Source organism: Chrysochloris asiatica, unplaced genomic scaffold (genome assembly GCF_000296735.1).
Source record: "Chrysochloris asiatica unplaced genomic scaffold, ChrAsi1.0 scaffold00067, whole genome shotgun sequence".
Taxonomy (NCBI): domain Eukaryota; kingdom Metazoa; phylum Chordata; class Mammalia; order Afrosoricida; family Chrysochloridae; genus Chrysochloris; species Chrysochloris asiatica.
In genome coordinates, this window is record NW_006408585.1 from 1,006,091 (window position 1) to 1,029,245 (window position 23,155).

Here is a 23,155-nt window from a genome sequence, read left to right on the forward strand (position 1 = left end):
GGTTACAACTTCAAGGCTGGTGTTTCAAATCCACCAGCTTGCTCCTTAGAAATAGGGTCTTTGTGAGTCTGAACTGACTCGGCACTAAACAACAACAACCAGTTTACTAATAAATTTGAAAGAGTGTTTCATATGTAGTGCAATGCAAAGACATAGCAAATATTTAAGAAACAATCAGAAAATTTTGGTGTATTTATGAAGTAGGACAGGTTTCATGTTCTTTCCATATATAAATTGACTTCAACTTCTCTGTCCTGGTATGGCACCATAGGATAAGCACTCGACCTCAAGGTCAGTTTGAACTGCAAGGTCAGTGCTTCAATCTCACCAAGCGCTCCTCAGAAACCCTATACAAGGTCACTATGAATTGGAACCAACTTGAGCACACGACAATAACAACAACAACTTATCTGTGGACTTCTGGTGTGGTGCTGTAGGATCAGAACCATACTGTGAAGCACATGTCGGCAGTTCAAACCCACCAGCTGATCCTTGGAAAGGATACAGGATCGCTATGAGTTGGAACCGACTCGATGGCACGTAACAACAACAACAACAACAACTTATCTGTAGGAGTCCGCAAGGTTGGTTTGAACCGCAAGGTTAGCAATTCAAATTCACCAGCCTCTCCTCAGGAACCCTACATAGGGTTGCTATGAGTCAGAACCGACTTGATGGCATTTAACAACAACAACAAATTATCTTTAATTTTTAAATCTGCCCTTTTCCTGCTCCGTCTCTCCCCTGAATCTCGACAATACTGATCCAATATAGAAAAATACCTGTCTTAGTGCTCTAGTGCTGCTCTAACAGAAATACCCCAAGTGGATGCTTTAACAAACCGAGATTGGTTCTCTCATAGTTCCGGAGGCTAGCTGTCTGAATTCACAGCACCTGGGGAAAGGTCTTTGTCTCCTTTCAGAATCTGTAGACATAGCATTCCTTGGAGACCTCCAAGGTCTTAGCATCAATTTTTCCCTCAATCCACTTGCTTCACAGTTTAGGGATTCCAGGCCCAAAGGATACACTCACTCCCGGCTCTTCTATCTTGGTGATAGTAGGTCCTTCTTTCTCCGATCATTCTCTCTCTGTCTCTCTTTTTTTGGTAAACATCCTAATGAGACTACAACAAATATTTTACTGAGAGAGCTTGTCTGGCAGTATCCATTGATCAAAGAGACATTTTTCACAATGTCTGTGTTTTGTTTGGAATAAACCAAACTGGAGCTCTAGTAGCAGTACTGCTTTGACTTACCCTTGTATTTTCACTCATTTAATCTTCTCAACAGTCACTTAACCTTTGGGGGAAATGCCATTATTATCCTTATCTTTTAGATATGAAATTAGAGACTAAGTAACTTGCTACAGTTATAAGGCAGCAAGTTGTAGAGCTAGACTTGGGGGTCTGGTTTTGTAGTCCACACTCCCAACTGCAACAGTTTTCTGCCTTCCAAGGGAATAAAGACCAGGAAGGGGAGAGAAGAGGAGATGAACTAACTTTCTACTTTGTTCTTTTGTCTTAGAACAACCCTACTTTACTCTGTCCATGTCAGAAGTTAGGAGTACTATGTTGCAAGGCAAGCTGAAAAGCTAAACTATCCCTCTCTCAAGTTCATTGTCTCATTGACTTTTCTTCATAATCCCCACACTCTAAATTTTTATTTGCCCCATTGACCCAGGTAATATTCATTTCAGTTCAGTATAGATTTATTGAGTCCTTTGCTTGTGCTAAGCCTCAAGTCCCCCACCCCACTGCTACATGCAGAGAGGTAAACTGTGGACTGAAAGCACAGGTGTGCTGCCAGAAGATATATTTTGTAGGTACAGAATAGTGTCCCCAAGGCAAAGCCCACTCATGAGTGGGGGTGGGGAACTTGAGGCTTAGCACAAAGGGCTCTTATTGAATAATGATATATTTATTTGACATATGATTATAACTTTATTTTTATTTAGCAATAATTTATAAGTGACTGGCATGCAAAAGCAAATGTTCATCGATAGGCTGATTGATCTATATGTAGTTTAATATTAAAATGTTGTGTTTTCCTATCTTTAATTAAAATTTATCCTAATTTCTTATTCATAATTCTTTTTTGTTGTTGTTGTTAAGGTTTTTATTGTGGATTGAGTGAAATTTCACAGGGCAGATCATCAGTTTTACATTCAACAAATCATACACCTTGTGTCATTACAATGATTATAATCCCCTCCATGGTACCATCAGTTAACAGTATTTCTCTCTAGTCACTTAAGCTTTTTTTTTTTTAAACACTCAGAAATATATAATAATTTATACCACCAAAAGGCACATTCTGCAAGTCTGCGAGCTCTTATTCCCTCTCTTCCCATGAATCTAGAGTCCTCAGTTGTTCCCTCTCTCCATGTCTCCGTCTCTGCCTCCATCTCTGGTATCCCTGATTCTCTGGATAAGGTCTCACATTCTGCCTGTGCTTTTCTCCCTCGATCGCCCTAGGGTCCTCTATTTCTGGACTGTAAGATTAACTACTCCCCTGTTTTTGTTACAAGACTTCTACCTTTACAGTTGTGACAGTCGCAATTAGTCATGATAACTATTACTCACTATTAAATCATAAGAATCTTATCCCCTTCTCTTTTAACCAGACCCATCTAGACAAGATGAAAACTGTTCAGTGGGGACTCTTTCTTCTCTCACACAGTCTTAAATTAAACTCCCACTTGAAACCTTGTAAGCCAGTCATTTCATGCCTTTATTGCCCCTTTGCCCATCCTTGTCTGCGTGTGTACAGAGGGTATACCATTGATACTTGATGTGAAGACTCCTTCCCTTTCTGTTGGTATTTAGAGTTACTACCTCTCCATGAGTGTAGGTCAAGTTCATCAAATTGTAGCAATTTACCCATGTTTCCTTTATCAAAAATTGTTTTGTTCTGATTATCAAGCTCTTGAGGCTAGGTCAAATGAATACTACCTGCAACTTTGGGTGTTTTTGTGCCTCCTCTTACTCCATATCAGCTGGATGCTTCACTCTCAGCTCTAGTCCTCTTTGGCTATGTCCTTGTCCATGGGCTCAGGTGTCCCCAGTTCTCACCACACTTTGGACCAACCAGCCCTTCCACTTCTCTCTCTCATCTCCTAGTCAATGAGAATCTATGGGCCATGGTTGAACTCAGCCTATTTCTTCATTGCTGCCTTCCCCCCCTCTTCCATTCACCAGTAGACCATTGTCATTGTCAACAAGCTTACATGCCTCTTTGTGTGTTCCCTTTGAGTTTCAGTCATAGAGGGGAGTTTGTCCTGAAGGAACTTGATTGCTTGTCTTGATGGCTTCCCAGTGAACAACTTGCTTATTCTTGTAGAAGCCAGTCATACTGACATTTTTGTTTTGGGTTTTTCCTAATGATCTTTCTTTGAAGATATATCTTTTGTCACTCTAGCTGTTCCAAGCTGGTCTGCTCGTCCTTTCTAGTGGGAATGTCCCACCTCAGAAAGTTCTGGATGGGGCTCAGGATTCCACCTAAGGTCCTATACACTACAAAGGCTCTGCAAGAGGTCTATTTCACTGGGCAAGTTCTAGAACCCTTATTAGGTATTCCAATAATTTATAGGCTGAAGACAGGCTTACAGGCTTTCTGTAATCATGTTTCATGACATTCCTTTCTATCCAACTTAAGTGTCCATTTTACAACAGTAGGGAAGGGAAACCAATATTCATAAGTCAGTCAAGCATCTTAGTATTATTTGCCCTCTTCAAACTATGCCTAGATCCCTATATCACAGAGCCCTGTTGTTCCAAAGTTGAGCATGCATCACAATTTACGTCTGTCCTATTTTTAGCCCATGCAAACCTGTCTCAGTGTTCCCCTATCTACTTTGTTCTTCCACCCCATTTCCCTTCTTGTGTATTGCCCTCCCTAACACCCAAACTATAATGTGTCTGCCCCTACCCTGTACTCTACCGTTGTCTCATTCTACCTCACCAACACCCCCCCATTCCAAACCCACTAGTAACCAACAGAGAAGTGTTGGGTTTTTTTTTTTTTTCATTTTAGTATGGGTATCTGTTATAAGCTTTTATAATAATGGTCTTAAAACAATATTTGTCCTTTTGAGACTGACTAATTTCACTCTGCATAATGTCCCCAGGATTCATTTATGTTATGTGGTGGCTTCCTTGTTATTCTTCAAGGTAGCATAATATTCCATTGTGTGTATGTACCATAGTTTGTTTATCCATTCTCCCATTGATGGGCGCTTAGGCTGTCTTCATCTTTTTGCTATTGTAAATAGTGCTGCTATGAACATTGGTGTGCATAGATCTACTCGTGTTATGGCTTGTATTTCTTGTGGATATATACTAAGTAGAGGAATTGCTGGATCATATGGTATTTCTATTTCCAAATTTCTGAGGAAGTGCCATACTGTTTTCCAGAGTGGTTTGTAGCATTTTGCATTCCCATCAGCAATGCAGGAGGGTCCCAGTGTCTCCACATCATCACCAGCATTTATTTTCCTCTGCATTTTTGAACTTTGCTGTTATTACTGGTGTGAGATCTCATCATTGTTGTTTTGGTTTGCATCTCTCTGTGGCACTGTGGGTTAATGCGCCAGACTGCAAAGCCGTTTGAACTGCAAGGTTGGTGGTTCAGGCTCACCAGCTGCTCCTTGGAAACCCTTAAAGGGTTGCTATTGGTTGGAATCGACTCAACAGCACTTGACAACAACAGCAAATGGCTAATGGGAGTCCTGGTGTGGTGCTGTGGATTAATGCGCCAGACTGCAAAGCCATTTGAACTGCAAGGTCAGCAGTTCAAGCTCACTAGTGGCTCCTTAGAAACCCTACATAGGGTTGCTATGGGTCGGAATCTACTCGACGGCACACAACAACAACAGTGGCTAATGATCATGAGCATTTCTTCATAAATTGTTGGGTGCCCAAATGTCTTGTTTGGTGAAGTATCTGTTCTTGTCCTGTGCCCATTTTTTAATTGGGTTACTTGTCTTTTTCTTGTAGAGGTGTTCTGATTATATGTGGATGCTTCAAAACCTTTGTGGAGCAATGGAATGAAAAGATAATGGAATTTCTCCACAAACTTTTTGAAGCCCCCTCGTATGGTTCAAAGTCTGTCTAAAACGTTTGCTTAAAAATAATCTTCAGCAACTAAAAAACTGTCCATATCTCCATTTCTGCCTTTCTTTCCTGATTCAAATCTCTTTGTTTGGTATAGTGTTTTTTCTGATGGCATTTAAATTGTTCTTAGTGGTTCCACAAGTTTCTAAAGGACCATCAGGAAATGAGAGGCAAACTCTAGACATGAAGGGTTATTTGCTTCTGCCATGTTCAGTCTTCCTCATTAACAGTCCAGACGTTTTCTCCTAATGGGAACATTGTTGTTTGTTGTTGTTAAGTGTGTCAAATCAGTTCTAATCCATAGCAGTTCTGTATAGGGTTTCCCAGGAGTGACTGGCGACCTTGAACTGCTGGCGGTGCAGTTCAAACACCCTTGCAATCCAGTGCATTAACCCACAGCGCCACACCACGGTCTCATTTTAATAATACGTGTCATATTTGGGGCTGGTTGGCTGAAACAGTTTATATTTTAAAAATCAACAGAAATGGCATTTGTTTAAGAAAGCATTTGGTAATGTAGTTCTAACATTCATTTTTGCCTAAATAGTATTTATTCAAGTGTTTACTTTAGGGATTTATAGTAAGTGCCCCGTCTTTTTTTTTTTAATATAAAGATAATACTAATGACTTAATATCACTTAAATCTCATTATATAGTCTTGTTAACATCTTGTTATATAGTAAAAGATGTACAAGATGAAATTTGAGATTAAGAAGAAAATACTCCTTAATGTTTTCAGTGGTTGCCTGAAGCTACATGTTCCTTAAATCTCCAAATGATCTTTTGTAGGGATGAGGGGAAATGTGTAGAAGGAATTTTGGAAATCTTTGACATGCTCCTGGCAACAACTTCAAGGTTTCGTGAGTTGAAACTCCAACACAAAGAGTATCTCTGTGTCAAGGCCATGATCCTCCTCAACTCCAGTGAGTAACCGCGCAGCTGGGTGGGGGTGTTTCGGGGAGCGAGGCTCTTTCTAGAATGGCATGACATCAAGAAGAAAATTGAACTTCTTTCTCTAAAAAGGGGAAGTGGCTTTCTTTCTACCTTCTTAGTTTTACTTGTATTTTATAGTGATTTCAACTGTAGCTCACTTTTTGAATAGAAACTATTCATTGAGTAAATAAAATACTGGCAGGTAATAAAAAAGTATCTCAAGTCATTTTGCTGGAAATGAACTTCCAGCCTTTTAAAAAATGGCTTTATGTAGTTAACAGGCATTCATAGTCCTGATTTGGGTTCTACTTGTACAGATATATTCATTCATTAACTCATTCAATAAAGGTTGGCGATTCAAAAACCCACCAGCCATTCCTTGGAAATCCTATACAGGGTTGCTGTGGGTTGGAAGCTACTCAATGGCACTTAACAACAATATAGGAAAATAGAAGAAAGAGAATCACAGGATGGTTGTCGAGGGGAATGATGTTGAAGGAGTCTTCAAGGAAGAGCAGCCGTTAGCCAAGAAGGTATAAAGAGTAGGTGTGGAGGACTGAAAGAACCTTGCATGCGCCTGAAGCTACAAGTTGTCCAGTGAACAGCTGGAGGGGAGGTAGAAAAGGCTGTGAACAGCAGCGCTGAGATTATACTGCTCATCCTGGCTTGAAAACTGCTGCTTTGGGCATTCAGCAGCCATAGGAGAGGTTTGGGCAAGGGGGTACCTTGTGATTGTTGTTAAGTGCCATCAAGTCAGTTCTGACTCATAGCAGCCCTGTATAGGGTTTCCAAGGAGTGGCTGGTGAGTTTGAACTGCTGAACTTGTGGGTCGGACCAACCTTGCAGTTCAGTGCTTTATCCCACAGTGCCACTGAAACAACAGGAATCTCTGAGATCATATTAAACTGCTTTCTTTCAAAACAGTCACAACAGCAGTCCTAGAAACCAGATGTAAATGCAAAACCTACAGCTGCATAGGTCCAGGCTGTCTCCTTACTTAGGTCTAACTGACCACCTCCATCTCCAAGCTGTCCTCCTTTCTTGTCTAACACCTCAATGTGCTCCATTATAGATTGTATTTTATTTTTTTAGTTTGAAATCTTTTTTTTTTTAATGTTTTATTGTGAATTATGTGATAAGTTTACATGAGAGAACATTAGCCTTACATTCATCTTATTGTATATTGTTTCGCTGCCATGGTTACAATCAATCCCCTACATGCATCATCAACCAACGAAAGGGTATACCCTGCAAGCCTGCCTCCCCTCCCCCGGTCATCAGCACACAGCCCCTCTCCCTCTCTGGGTCTAGAATCCCCAGCTGCTCCATCTCTCCACATCATCATCTCTGCCTCCATCTCAGGCATCACTCACTCTCCGCTCTTCTCTTTTGACGGTCCCAGTGACCTCTGCTCCTAGACTGCAAAGCCAGTCACTCCCCTCTTTTTGCTACAAAACATCTACTTTTGCATTTCCAACCTCACAATCAGTACTGATAACAATTATTCACTATTGTATCACAAGAGACCTATCCGCATTTCATTTCATCAGCTCCGCCCAGACAGATTGGATACTACTCAGTGGAGATTCTACCTTCCTCCGTGCCCTCTGAATCTAAACTCTTTCTTGAAAGCTTGTAAGCAAGTCACTTCTTGCCTTTGTAGCCCCCCTATTTTGGGTAACCAATGTCCAAGTTGCCCATCCCTGTGTACCCTGTGTAGAGGGGGTGGGAATGATCCTCGCTGTAAAGGTTTATTCCCTCTTTTGAGCTACTGTATCCATAGGTGAAGGTCAAGTTCATCAAATTGTATCAGATTACTCTTTTTTCCCTCTTTTTTCTTCTTCTAGTTAAGCTCTGATCATCCAGTCATTGAAGCCAGGTCAAGTAGGTATTATCTGCAAGTGTGGGTGTTCTTGTGCATATGCCCTCTCTTCTTAACAGCTGGATGCTTCACTTTGCACTCTAGTCCTCTGTGGCTATGTCACTGACTCTGGGCCCAAGAGTCCCCAGGTCTTGCCACACTGCTGGCCAACCAGGTCTCCACCTGGGTGTAGATTTTATTTTGATGATGTGAAAAGGGAAACCTATAAAGTATGCTTCTCAAATGAGCTCAATACAACTTGTGGTAAAGGACCTTTTTTTTTTTTTCTTTTACAATTTTCAATTCACTATAGACAGTTACTTTTATTTTTTATAATGTTTTATTGTGAAATATGTGATAGTTTACATGGGAGAACATTAGTTTTACATTCATCCTATTGTATATCATTTCACTGCCATGGTTACAATCCCCTCCATGCATCATCAACCAAACAAAGGGTATACACTATAAGCCTGCCCCCAGATTGTCAGCACACAGCCCCTCTCCCTCTCTGTGTCTAAAGTCCCCCGCTGCTCCATCTCTCCACATCATCGTCTCTGCCTCCATTTCTGGTGTCACTGCTTCTCTGGGTAGGGTCCCGCTCTCCGCTCTTCTTCCTTGATGGTCCCAGGGACCTTCGCTCCTAGACTGAAAAGTTAATCACTTCCCTCCTTGCTACAAAACGTCTACCTTTACATTTCCAACCTTCACAATCAGTCCTAATAATAGACAGTTACTTTTATGAAATCCACTAAGAATACCTTACTTAGAAAAATGAAATAAAAATGTAAAACACAAACCCTAGTTTTTCATTGGTATATTCAACTGATTTAAAATTTTCTGTCAATTGTTATCAAAGTTTCTACATGCTTACACACTTTGAGTAGGTCTTGGGTAGAGCATGGGGTGCTTCCCAGAAGCTGACTGGGTTTAGTTGTTATTGTTGTTGTTAGGTGCCATTGAGTCGGTTCCCACTCATAGTGACCCTGTGCACAACACAAAACACTACCAGCTCCCACGCTTGCCTCACAGTTGTTACGCTTGAGCCCATTGCTGCTGCTTCTGTGCCAAGCCATCTCTTTGGGAGTCTTCCACTTTTTCTCTCACCCTCCAGTTTACCAAGCATGATGTCTGTCCTGATAAAATGTCTGAAGTGTGAGAGACAAAGTCTCACCATGCTTGCTTCTAAGGAGCATTCTGGCTGTACTTCTTCCAACACAGATTTATTGTTCTTTTAGCAGTTCGTGGTACTTTCAGTGTTCTTCTCCAGTATTCTTGGTGGTGGCGGTAATTCTGTGCTCTGGAGTCGGTTCCAACTCATAACGACCCTGTAAGGCTTCTGAGACTATAAATCTTTACAGGAGCAGAAAGCTTCATCTTTCTCCTGTGGAACTGCTGGTAGTTTCAAACTGCTGACCTTGAGATTAGCAGCCCAACTCATAACCACTGAGCTACCAGAGTTCCTTATATTCTTGGTGGGATATGGCTAAAGATCTAGAGGAGAGAAAAGAGGGGATAAAGAAGGAATCTGAAGGTACAGAGACCCAAAGACAACCTTTATACGCTACCTAGTTATGTTTCAGGACATTTCCCTGCATCCAACAGCATCACCCCAGTTCTGGAAAATAAACCATTTGTGAGTAGAAATGGTAACTATCAGACACAAGAAGACCTATAAGTACTTTGGAGCTTCTGGCATTTTGTTGGCACTCACTGTAACCATTTGCATTTTACTTAATAATATGAGGGCCCAGCTTACACTGACCACTAAGTTGATGTGCTCACAGCAGATGTGCACCAGGACATTTGAAATTGGCTGTCAAAGACAATCGCCTTTCCCTGACCTTCTCTTCCAGCTTGCCTACAAATATTCTCTCATGTGTGTCATAACCATTTCTGTCTGTTAAAGAGAGGATTTGCTTCAAAAGAACATTCCTATTTGGCACAAAAGAATACCAAATGCCGGATTCAGGGGCTTTTCTTTCTGGAAGAAATAATTTAGAGCTGTTTTCTGTGCATCAAAGTGTTCCTTGGAAAGCGATTTGTTTGTTGTTACAATACTCTACAGTCTAAAGCCGTCTATTTGGCAAGTCTCCTTACAGTCAGTTTAAGTCTCTGAGACATCATATTGTGTTGTTGTAAAAAACTAGAAACAGCGTCTATGCAAATGAGAAAGACATAAGCTATGATGTTCCTCTTGCAGTATCTGACAGACCCACCATGTTAAGAGCATTACAGAGGACAGGGGGCATGTGATATTATTACCACTTGTAGCGGTAAATAAGATAATTTGTAGTGGTAAATCCCAATCTTCTTTTAATAAATGTACTTCTCTGCCTGGTAGTCATAACACTTGCCAGATTAAATTTATTCTGATCAGCATTGCTGTTAGAAAAATGGGATTGTTTCTATTGGAAATTTTCTGCTGTAAGGAGAATTGGATGTTTTCTATACTAGATCTTAAGGATTTGAAGTCATAGGCTCTTTCTTTAGGGTTATTTGTAGCATTAAATGAAAAAGAAACAAATAGGGGATGGTATTTACCTTCCCACATGAAATAAATAAATAACCTGACAGACTATATATGAAACAGATATTAGACAATAGGCGAAAGGACCGTGGGCCCCAAGAGACGGAACACAACAAACATTGTAAGCCCTTCAGTTATTCAGCCTATGCCAGAGTCAGTTTCAAGGCTGCAAAGCAGAAATGGGGTCCCAAGTAAAGACCAGTGATCTCCCTGAGTGAGAAGGCAGAGTTGTGAATTTGAGAAGGATTAGCAGGGAGAGTAGAGAAGAGGAAAGAGCTGTATACCCACAGAGCCTTGGAGGTCTGCGGAGGGTCTTCTTTAACTCTTCAGCTGAGTAATAATTTGTGCTTGCTTGTAAAGACACTAACCGAGGACAGGGGAAAAACCACCCGAAAAAAAGTCAAAAGCTAGAGTTCGCATGGCACTGAGAGTATTTCATGTTCTCACCAACCAGAAGAGAAAACCTTGGAATACAGTGAGCATTGGATAGAACATTCAGAGGGCTTAGCCTGAGGGAGTAAACAAACCCATTACCATCACGTCATTTCTTGATTCTGTAACTTGTGGATTACAGAAGAGAATTTTTCCACAGGGTTTTCTTGACTGCTATAAGAAACTCTGGTAGCATAGTGATTACAAATCAGGCTGCGAGCCTCAAGGTCAGCAGTTCGAAACTACCAGCTGTTCCACAGGAGAAAGATGAGGCTTTCTGCTCCTGTAAAGATTAATAGCCTTGGAAACCCTGTACAGGGTCACTGTGAGTTGGAACCGACTCCACGGCACACCACCACACCACCACCACCAAATTTGCATATATATATATTGGAGTCCTGGTGTGGCACTATGGGTTAATGTGCAGGGCTACAAAGTTGGTTTGAACCACAAGGTCAGTGGTTCAAGCTCACTAACCACTCCTCGGAAACCCTATACAGGGTCTCTATGGGTTGGAACCAACTTAAAGGCACTTAAAAACAACAACATATTTACAGAAATAGCTCCCTCCACAGGCCTCTTATTCTGTGGAGTCACTGAGTGGATTTGAACTGTGAACCTTTGGGTTAGCAGCTGATGCCCAACCACTTGTACCACCCAGCCTTCTCCTATGGCCTGAGTAGTGGGTCTAATTCCTGTCAAACAAAGCTTAAAAGCAACTCTTGAAAGGATCAAACTATTGCCAAGTAATTTAACTATGCCCTACCCAGCACCTTCCAGGGTAAAAATCACTATGTCTGGTAACCAAACAAAAGTTACCACACATGCAAGGAAGCTGGAAAACACAATCTACAATAAAGAAGATCAGTCAATCAATTGAGAAATACCCTAAACTTAGTACATAAGGACAATTCAATTACTACAACTACATTCTGTATGTTCAAGAGGTAGAGGAAATCATGAACTTATTAACGATTTGGTTGTTGTTAAGTACCATTGAGTCAGTTCTGACTCACAGTAGCGCTGTGTAGGATTTCTGAGGAGCGGCTGGTGAGCATGAACTGTCAACCTTGCAGTTCAAACCCAGCTTGCAGTCTAGCGCATTAACCCACAGCGCCACACCATGGAAAATATGCAGCACACCCAAATTGAACTTCTAGATGTGAAACTATTTCTGGATAGTAGTTAAGCATAGCAGAGAAAGTATTAAATAGTAAAGAGTATTTCAATAGCAGTAGAAACTATTGAAAAATAAATGGAAAGAACAAAGGATTTTTATCAACATAACAGTAATTAGCTGGGAGTTCACTACAGTTATCTAATATAGATGTAATTGGAATTCCTGAAGGGAGGGGGACAAAAAATATTTGAAGATAAATTTCCAAATTTAATGAAAGCATAAAACAGATCCAAAAATCTCAGTGAATCACAAGCGTAAGAAAACTACACCAAGACATGGCATAATCAAATTACTTAAAATCAGTGATCAAGAGAAGATCTAAAAAAAGCAGTCTGAGAAAAAAGACATATACAGAAGAACAAAGCCATGGATATCAGCAAATTTTTCTTCTGAAATGAAAATCATGACGACTGGGAAGTAATATTTATGAAGAATCTAAAGAAAAAAATCAATGTAGAATACTTTACACAGTGGAAATGCTTTATAATTATGAAGGCAAAATAAAAACACTTTCAGACAAGTAAAGAATTCTTATCTTAAAACTCAATAATAAGAAAAACAATTCAATTTAAAATGGGCAAATCATTGAACAGACATTTCATCAAGAAAGATATATTGAGGTAAATAATTATGTGAAGTTATTCACTAGGGAATGCAAATCATTTTAAATAATAGACCATCATATACTCAGTACCAAAACAAACCAAACCTATTGCCTTCCAGTTGATTCTGCCTCATAGTGACCCCATAGGACAGAGTAGAACTGCCCTATAGGGTTTCTAAGACTGTAAATCTTTACAGAGAAAGACTGCCACGTGTTACTCCCAAGGGGCTGCTAGTGGGTTCAAACTGCTGACCTTTCAGTTAGCAATTGAGTGCTTTAACCACTGTTAAAGCACTGTTGTTGTTAGGTGCCATCTAGTTTGTGTCAACTCATTGACCCTGTAAGGTTTCTGTGGGCGCGTGGTGGTGAACAAGGTTGGCAATTGAAGCCCACCAGACACTCTGTGAGAGAAAATGATGGGTTCTGCTCCTGCAGAGTTTTACAGCCTTGGATCTGAAACAGTTCCCACTCATAGGGTCACTCTGAGTTGGAACTGACTCTATGGCACTTAATGACAACACCACCAATATAGGGTTTCCAAGGCTATAAATTTTTTATGGGCTTAGAAAGCTTTATCTTTCTCCTGAGTTGTGATTGGTGGGTTTGAACTGCTGAACTCCCAGTTTAGCAGTCCAGTACTTATCCTACAGCACACCTATATACTAAATTGTGGTTGGTTGTTGGTGGTTGTGTGCCATTAAGTTGGTTCTGACTCAGAGTCACCTGTATAGGATTTCTGAGACTATAAATCTTCACAGGAATAAAGAAAACCTTATCTTTCTCCCGAGGAGTGACTGGTAGATTCGAACTGCTGACCTTTCAGTTAGTAGCCCAGCTCATAATTCACTATGCAACCAGGGCTCCATATATACTCAATGTTGTTGTTAGTGCCATCAAGTTGGTTCTGATTCATCGCTATGAATAGAAACCCTGTATAGGGTTTCTGAGGAGCAACTAGTGAGCTTGAACGATGACCTGGTGGTTCAAACCGACCTTGCAGTCCAGTGCATTATTCCGCAGCGCCACACCAGGACAGGCTAAAATTCAGAGACTGATAGTATCAAGTGTTTGTGAGGATGTGGAACTCTCATACACTCTTGGTGGGAATGTAAAGTGGAATAACTACTTTGAAAACTTATTTGGCATTTTCTTACAAAGTTAAGCATACACCTACCAGAAGACACAGTCTTTCAGTTCCTTGGTAGCTACCAAAGAGAGATGAAAGAATGTATTCATATAAAGACTTGTACGCAAATATTCATTGTGTAGGTCTGATCCTTGTGACCTTGAGAAGAGGCACACCTTCCTCTCTATGGGGAGGTGAGAGAAGGGGCAGTGCCATTCTTATGCCTTCTCTCTCAACAGCCCTCTCCCGCCCTCTTCTCTTCATCTTATTCTTCTAGGGCTCCCGTGACAAACTACCCTCAATGGTATTTCAAAATTTGTTGCCTAACAGTTCTGGAGGCCTTGTAGGTTCCTTATGGAAACTTAGAAAGAGACTGTCCCATGCTTCTCTCCTAGCTTCTGGTGACTACCAGGAGCCCTTGATATTTCTTAGCTTTTATCTGCTGCTGTAGTCACATGACCATCTTCCGCTAACTCTCTCTGACCACTTTGAAGGGGTGATGGCCCAACTTACTACAATAATATGACCTTATATTATCTGAGAATATTGTCAAAGACTCTATTTACAAATAAGGGCACATTCACAGACACCAGGGGTTAGGACTTCAACCTTTTTTTTTTTTTTTTTTTTTTGAGGGGATACAATTTAATCCATAGCACCTTTGAATTATTCACCATGGAAATGTTGTTGTCAAGTGCTGTTGAGTTGGTTCTGACTCACAGCAACCCTGTATAGGGTTTCCAAGGAGCAGCTAGTGGGTTTGAACTGCTGGCCCTGAAGTTAGCAGCCCAGTGCTTATTCTACACAGTGCCACTCCAGGATTCCTACATATGGTGGTGGCGGTGATTGTGTGCCATCAAGTTGGTTCCAATGCATAGTGACCCTGTATAGGGTTTCCGAGGCTATACATTTTTATGGGAGCAGAAAGCCTCATCTTTCTCCCATGGAACAGCTGATAGATTTGAACTTCTGACCTTGTAGTGAGCAGCCCAACTCATAACCCACTATGTTCCCAGGACTCCTTCCCACTTTTTATATATGGGATATATATTCTATCCATATAATCTAGGCTCCCTGGAACCTATTGTATTGTATGAGTCTTTGGCTTATTCTCCTGAAACTGAGAGGCAATAGGAAAGGTTGAATTTAGTACTTTTACCACATTTTAGTATTTTATAAACTCAAAGATGTTTTATAAGTGCTGTAGTTAATGTAACAACATACTCATACCATCCTGTCATCCAGGAATTTGAAGACCACCTAAATCCTACCTTGGATAGAATTAGTGAGGGTGCTAAATTAAGGAAATGGAGTGACATCAATCTGCAAATAATTACAGTAAGGCTTCAAAATATGAAAATGAGAAATGTGTCTCTTTATCAACGAGAGTTCATTAATGAAAGCAATTGTTGTTAGATGCCATTGAGTCTGCTTTGGTCATTAAGGACCTTTTGTATAGCAGAATGGAACGGTGCCTGGCCCGGCATCATCCTCATAATCATTGCTATGTAGACCCCGATGTTTTAGCACCTGTTTCAGCTCATCTCATTGAGGACCTCCCTCCTTTGTGCTGACCCTTTACTTTACCAAGTATGATATCTTTTTCCAGCTACTGGTCCTTTCTGATATTTCCAGAGTACATGAAATGAAGTCTTGCATCCTTGATTTTTTTGTTGTTGTTGTTAAAAGCTTTTATTGTGAATTGAGTGAAAGTTTATAGGGCAGATTATCAGTTTTATATTCACAAATCATATTTTGTTTCATTGCAATGATTACAATCCCCTCCATGTACCATCAGCTAACAGTATTTACCTCTAGTTCCACCTTTGTTTTCTGATATACACAAACCACACAGAAAATAAATATTTGTTTTAATGTCCAAAGAGGATACTCTGCAAGGCAGCCTCCTGCCTACAGGCACATGGCCTTTCTCAGTCCATGGCCTAGAGCCCTCAGTTGCGCTATCTTTCTCTGCTGTCACTATTTTTCTGGTTAGGACCCCACATCTCATCTCTTCCCTCTTGATGGTCCTGGGGTCCTCTGTTCCTGAAATGAAAGACTAACAACTCTCCCTTTTTGATTACACCTCTTCTACATTTAAGAAGCTCTGATAGCATAGTGATTATGAGTTGGGCTGCGAACCTTAAGATAAGCAGTTTGAAACTACCAGCTGCTCTATGAGAGAAAGATGAGGCTTTCTGGTCCCGTGAAGATTTACAGCCTTGGACACCCTATGCAGGGTTGCTATGAGTCGAAACTGACTCCACAGCACACCACCACCACCACCGTCTTCTATATTTACAGTTGTGACCATCGCCATTAGTCTTGATACAATTACTCACAACTGAATCATAAATTCCATCCTCCCCAATCTCCTTTACCAGACCCATCTGGACAAGAGGAAAACTATTCAGTGAGGATTCAACCTTACCACCCCCCACCTCATTCTGAAACTAAGCACATTCATGAAAACTTGTAAGCCAGCCACTTCATGCCTTTATAGCCCCCCATGTTTGGTAGCCAGTGTCTAAGTTGCCTGTCCCTATCTACCCAGTGTACTGAAGAGGCAAGCTTGATCTTTGATATGGAGAATCTTTCCCTTTCGCTTGGAATTTTGAGTAGCTCCATCCATAAGTAGAGTCCTGGTATAGCGCTGTGGGTTAATGTGCTGGACTGCAAAGTCTGTTTGAACCGCAAGGTCGGCAGTTCAAGCTCACCAGTCATTCCTAGGAAACCCTATACAGGGTCACTATGGGTCGGAACTGACTTGACAGTACTTAACAACAATATCCATAAGCAAAGGTCCAGTTTATCAAATCGTAGCAATTTATGCTTGCTCCCTGTATCAAATTTCTTTATTTTCATCTGGTTGAGTTCTCCTCAGCTAGATATCCAATCTAATTCAAATTGGTACTCTCTGCAAGCTTGAGTGTTCTCACTCACCTTCTCCCACTTCAGACCAACTGGCCACTTCACTTTCAACTCTTACCCCCAGTGGCTAAGTCAGTGTCCATGGGCTCGGGAGTTCACGCATCTCCCCAGGCTTCAAACCAGCCAGCTCTTGCTCTTCTCTCTCTCATCTCAAGGTCAATGGGTGTCTCTGGAACATGGCCAAACTCAGCCCATGTCTTCAATGCTGCATTTCCCCACTTCCACTCACAAGTAGACCAGGGCGGTCACCAGCCAGCATATGACTCATGTGTTCCCTTTGAGTTTCAGTCTTACAAGGGCGTTTACTCTGATGGGCTGTCATTTCTTGCCTTGATGGCTCCAAGGCAAACAGCTTACTTGATGTTGTAACATCCAAATAGCCTGCTTTTTTCTTTCTTTCTTTTTTTTTTGTGTGCTGGTCTTTCTTTCCAGAAGTATCTTTTGTTCCTCTAGCCATTCTGGGTTGGTCTGCATGTCTTTTCAAGTAGGAATGTCCCACCTCGGAAGGCTCTGGGTGGGGCTCAGGATTCCACCTAAGGCCCCACACCACAAAGGCTTAACAAGAAGCCTATTTCCCTGGGAAAATTCTTGTACCCCTCTTAGCTAACCCAATCAATTATAGGCTGAAGCCCGGGCTTACCAGCTTTCTGTAATTATATTTTCCAATATTCCTGTCTATCCCACTTAAATGTCTATTTTACATTAGTAGGCAGGGGGAACCAATACCCAGAAAACATTCAAGCACCCTAAATTATTTCCCCTTCATTACTCATTCAGATTGTCTCAATCCTTGTATCACAGAGCCCTGTTGTTTCAAGGTTGTGTATACATCACTATTTACCTCTATCCATTTAGCCCATGCATACCTCCCTGTCTTACCTTATCATCTTTATTCTGCTACCCCTCTACCCCTTCTTGTGTCTTGTCCTCCCCATCCTTGTATGTTGCCCTCTCAGTTACCCTAACCTGTGAGTTTCTGTCCCCTCCCTCCCACTCCTGGTAACTATTGAAGAATTTTTCTTTTAGGATGGAAATCTTTTCTTAAGCTTTTACAATAATGGTCTTATGCAATATTTGTCCTTCTGTGATTGACTAATTTCACTCAGCACAGTGCCCTCAAGTTTCATCCATATTATGAAGTATTTTGCAGTTTCATCATTATTCTTCAAGGTAGCATATTATTCCATCGTGTGTATGTACCAAAGTTTGTTTATCCATTATTCCGTTGATGGACACTTAAGCTGCCTCCATCATTTTGCTATTGTGAATAGTGTTGTGATGAATATTGGTGTGCATATATCTACTCATGCTCTGGTGCATATATCTTGTGACTGTATACCAAGTAGAGGAATTGCTGTATCATAAGGTATTTCTATTTCCAGCTTTCTGAGGAAGCATTATATCATTTTCCAGTGAGGTTGAACCCTTTTTTTAAAAAAGTTTTTATTGTGAATTGAGTGATAGTTTACATAGGAGAACATCAATTTTACACTCATCGTTTCATTGCAATGATTACAATCCCCTCCGTGCATCATCATTCAACAGTATTTGCTTCCATCCCCTCTGTTGTTGTTTTTTTCGGGGGTGGGGGATGCACATAAAAACACTCAGGAATATATAATAATTTAAACAACCAAAGGACACATTCTGCAAGTCTGACTCCTGGCTGCCAGCACTCAGTCTTTCTCTTTCCATGAGTCCAGAGTCCTCAGCTGCCCTCTCTCTTTCCATTTCCTCATCTCTGCCTCCATCTCTGGTGGAGGGTGAACCCTTTTAAAGTCCACCTGAAATGCAGGAGGGTCCCAATCTCTCTACACCCTCACCAGCATTTGTTGTTTTTTTGAACTTTGCTGTTAATTCTGGTGTGAGATGATATCTCTCTAATGGCTAATGATCTTGAACATTTCTTTGTATTTTCAATGACTGCCTGAATGTTTTCCTTGGTGAATTTTCTGTTCATATCCTGTGCCCATTTTTCAATTGGATTGTCTTTTTCTTGTAGAGGTGTTGTTGTTGTTGTTGTTAAGTGCCGTCAAATTGGTTCCAACCCATAGCAACCCTGTATCTGGTTTCCAAGCAGTGACTGGTGAGCTTGAACCACCGATCTTGTAGCTCAAATGGCTTTGTAGTCTGGTGCATTAACCCACAGCGCCACACCAGGACTTCAGAAGTGTTATAGTTAGTTTCCTATAAATTTTAGCGATTAGTCCCTAGTCTGATATGCTGTTGCAAATATTTTTTCCCAGTCTATGGGCTTCCTTTTTACTCTTTTGGTGAAATTTGTTGATGCACATGTTTCTAATTTTTAGTATGTTCCAGTCATCTATTTTGTCTTCTGTTGTTTGTGTGTTTTTTGCAATGTTTGATAGTCTATGTATGCCATGTACTAGAGCCCCTAAGTTTGTCCCTGTTTTTTTCATTGATGATCTTTATAGTTCTGGGGTTTACATTTAGGTCTTTAATCCATGTTGAGTTCATTTTTGTATGTGGTATGAGATAAGGGTCTTGTTTCATTCTTTTGCATGTTGATTTGCAGTTTTGTCAGCATCATTTGTTGACAAGATGATCTTTTTCCCATTCGTTGTATTTTGGCCCTTTGTGAATGGATTTGTGGATAGATTTACTTCAGGGCTCTCAATTCTGTTCCACTTATTTATGTATCTTTCATTGTACCAGTACCAGGCTGTTTTGACTGCCATGGCTGTGTAGTAAATTTTGAACTCAGGGAGTGAGAAGTCTCCAACTTTGTTCTTTTTCTTAAACAGTGCTTTGCTTATTCGAGGTATCTTTCCCTTCAATATAAAGTTCATGATTGTTTTTCCATCTCCTTAAAGAGTGTTGCTGGAATCTGGATTGGGTTTGTGTTGTAACTGTAGATTGCTTTGGGTAGTATTGGAATTTTCAAAATGTTAAGTCTTCCTATCCATGAGCATGGTATATTCTTTCATTTTTGTAAATCTCATTTGGTTTCTTATAGTAGTGTTTTTTAGTTTTCTCAGTATAGGCCTTTTGCTTCCCTGGTTAGGTTTATTCCTAAATATTTCACCCTTTGGGTGACTATTGTAAATGGCATGGTTTCCTAATTTCCATTTCAGAACTGTCTTTATTAGTATAGAGGAATCCAGCTGATTTTTTATGTTGATATCATACCCTTGGATCCTTGATTTTAATGAACATTCTGACAGTACTTCTTCCAGGACTGGTTTGCTTGTTTTTCTGGTAGTCTGTGATATATTCAATATTCTTCACCAACAAATGGAAGAAATGGAGGGTTAAGACCAGGCAAATCTATTTTGCATTGAGACATTACCTCAAGCTGAGTTTATGGGGAGAGTTCACATGAAATGTGTAGGTAGAGAAGGTGAAGGTACAAAAGAGCATACAGAATAATGCTTTAAAGGAAACACAGGCTCTGTCCTTTTGGTCAAGAACACAGAGGCCAAGCACTGTTGGCCTGCTTGTTTCATAATGCCAGTCTGTTCTTATGGTGCTGGGGCTATGTGTTCATAGGATGGGTTATGGCTAGAGGTTCCTTTCCTTAAAACACATACACATACCATTACACCTCTCAGAAGTTTTTCCTTTGGTCAAAATTTTGGGATTTTTATTAGACACTTTGGGTTTTCTGAGTTAGTTGCTTTCAGCCAGCAAGAACATTTTCTTTACACACTGAGGATGTGGTGAATCTTGGAAGTTTTCCTGGTTCCCCCATATGCTGGTTAGAGTGTCATCAGGTGAGTTTGTGAGAGGAACACACAGCTGTTTCCAGGAGATAAAGCAGAGGAGAGATTGGTGTCCTTGACTTTATTTTACTTCCATTGGTATGTGTGGGCATCATGCCAAGATCTTGCACTTTAAAAAAAAAAAAAACAAAAAACTATGTTTCTTCAGTTTCATGAAAAGTAATTGAATTTTGTTCTGAAATGAATCTTAAAACTGATGTTTTCACTTTTTTGAGGTGGGAGTGGGTTTACTTAGTGTTATTTCCTGTGTGTCTGACTGGGCAGTGAGTGTTCAGAGAGCAGAAACTTGTGTACTGTCCCTTGTCCCTGCCCAGGGTCTGCCACTTAGCAGTCACTCTGTGCTGTGAGACCGTATATAGATGTCAAAGTGCAGGTTCCGTACTCCGTACCGGAGGCAAAGTTAGGAGCAAAATGGGTGTTCTTCAGTCTGATTCCTTCTCAGGATAACTTTATATAAGTTAATGCTTTCCCATATAATAAATTGATATATTATTGTTCTTCAGTGTTGTTGAGTCAGTTCTGACTAATAGCAAGTCTATGTCTAACAGAAGGAAAACTACCTAGTCCTGCACTGCCCTCATAGATGTTATATTTGAGCCCACTGCTGCAGCACGGACTCTCTACTTTACCAAGATTGATAACCTTCTTTAGGGATAGGCCCCTACTGATAACATGGCCAAAGCTACATCATCCTGGCTTCAAAAGAGAATTCTGGCTGTACTTTTTTTTTTTAATGTTTTATTGTGAATTATGTGATAGCTTACATGGGAGAACATTAGCTTTACATTCATCCTATCATATATTGTTTCCTTGCCATGGTTACAATCCCCTCCATGCATATCAACCAACCAAAGGGTGTGCCCTGCAAGCCTTCCCCCTGGTCGTCAGCACACAGCCCCTCTCCCTCTGTGGATCTAGATCCCCAGCCACTCCATCTCTCCATGTCATCATCTCTGCCTCCATCCTGGCGTCACAGCTTCTCTGTGTAGGAACCCACACTCCGCTCTTCTACCGTGATGGTCCAAGAAACATCCTCTTCTGGATTGCAAAGTCAACCACTCCCCTCCTTTTGCTACAAAACGTCTACCATTACATTTCCAAACCTCACAGTCAGTCCTAATAGCAGTTATTCACTATTGTACCACAAGAGACCTATCCCCATCTCCTTTCATCAGCCCCACCCAGACAGATTGGATACTACTCAGTTGAGATTCTACCTTCCTCCGCACCCTCTGGATCCAGGCTCCCTCTTGAAAGCTTGTAAGCCAGTCACTTCTTGCCTTTGTAACCCCCCACACACACACCTTTTTGGGTACCCAATGTCTAAGTTGCCCATCCCCGTCTACCCTGTGTATTGAGGGGGTGGGAATGATCCTTACTGTAAAGATTTATTCTCTCTTTTGAGCTACTGCATCCATAAGTGTAGGTCAAATTCATCATTTTGTATCAGATTACTCTTTTTTCCTCTTCTTTCTTCTTCTAGTTGAGCTTTGATCATCCAGTCATTGAAGCCAGGTCAAGTGGTTATTATCTTCAAGTATGGGTATTCTTATGCTTATGCCCTCTCTTCTTATCAGCTGGACGCTTCACTCTCCACTCAAGTCCTCTGTGGCTATGTCACTGACTCTGGGCCCAAGAGACCCCAGGTCTTGCCATACTGCTGGCCAACCAGGTCTCCACCCTGGTTCACAGGAGTCTATTGAATGTTGTAGGGCTTAGCTTGCAGCTTCATTGCTGTTTTTCCCTCACTTCCCCTTATTGGTGACCAACATGGTCACCCATCCGAGCACATGTCTGTTCGTGTATTCCCATTGAGTCTTAGTCTTGGAAGGGGGCTTGCCCTGAGGGGACCCGACCCCTTGCCTTGATGTCTCCTGAATGAACAACTTGCTAGTTCTTGCAGTAATCAGTCAGACTGCTGTTATTGTTTTGTATTTTTCCTGTCGGTCTTTCATACAAGAAGTATCTTCTGTTCTTCAAGCTGCTTCAGACTGGTCAGCTTGTCCTTTCAAGTGGAAAATTTCCACCTCAGAAGATTCTGGATGGGGTTCAGGATTCTACCTATGGTCTTATGTAATGCAGAGGCTCCATAGGAAGCCTTCTTCATTAGGCATGTTGTGTCCCCATTTTAGGTATTCCAGTCAGTTATAGGCAGAAGACAGACTTACCAGCTTTCTATGGTGATATTTCTGGCTATTCTTTTCTCTCCCCCTCAAATGTCTATTTTATAATAGTATGCCAGGGAAACCAAGATTCAAAAGACAGCCAAACATCTTAACATTATTTCTCCCCTTTCCCGCATTCCAAACCTGTCTCACTCCCTGTATCCCAGAGCCCTGTTGTTCCAAGACTGTGCATACATCATTATTTACCTCTGTCCCACTTAGCCCATGCAAACCTGCCTAATTGTTTTCCCACCAGCCTTGTTCTTCCATTCCCCTCCCTCTTCTTGTGTATTGCCCCCCTCACCCAAACTATCCTGTGTCTATTCCCTATCCTGTGTTTAACCTTCCCCTCCCTCCCCTTGTCCCACCCCCAACATCCTAGTAACCAGCAAAGAATTCCACCCCTCCCCCTTTAGTATGGGTTCTTTTTCATAGTCTTCTACAGTAGTGGTCCTATGCAGTATTTTTCCTTTTGTGACTAATTTCACTCAGCATAATGTCCTCAAGGTTCATCCATGTTATGTGGTAGCTTACAGCTTC

The 23,155-nt window shown here is 41.1% G+C and overlaps 1 protein-coding gene across 2 annotated transcripts in view; it reads left to right on the forward strand.

The window, feature by feature from the left end:
* Positions 1–23,155, forward strand: part of ESR2 (estrogen receptor 2 (ER beta)) — a 118,453-nt gene that overhangs the window by 78,244 nt on the left and 17,054 nt on the right. Inside the window, exon 6 of one of the 2 annotated variants that reach the window (XM_006864566.1) lies at positions 5,900–6,033. The exons of the other annotated variant lie outside the window; for it this stretch is intronic. Coding sequence (XP_006864628.1) covers positions 5,900–6,033 — 134 coding nt within the window. The remainder of the gene's footprint in view (positions 1–5,899; positions 6,034–23,155) is intronic. 2 annotated transcript variants of the gene reach the window in all.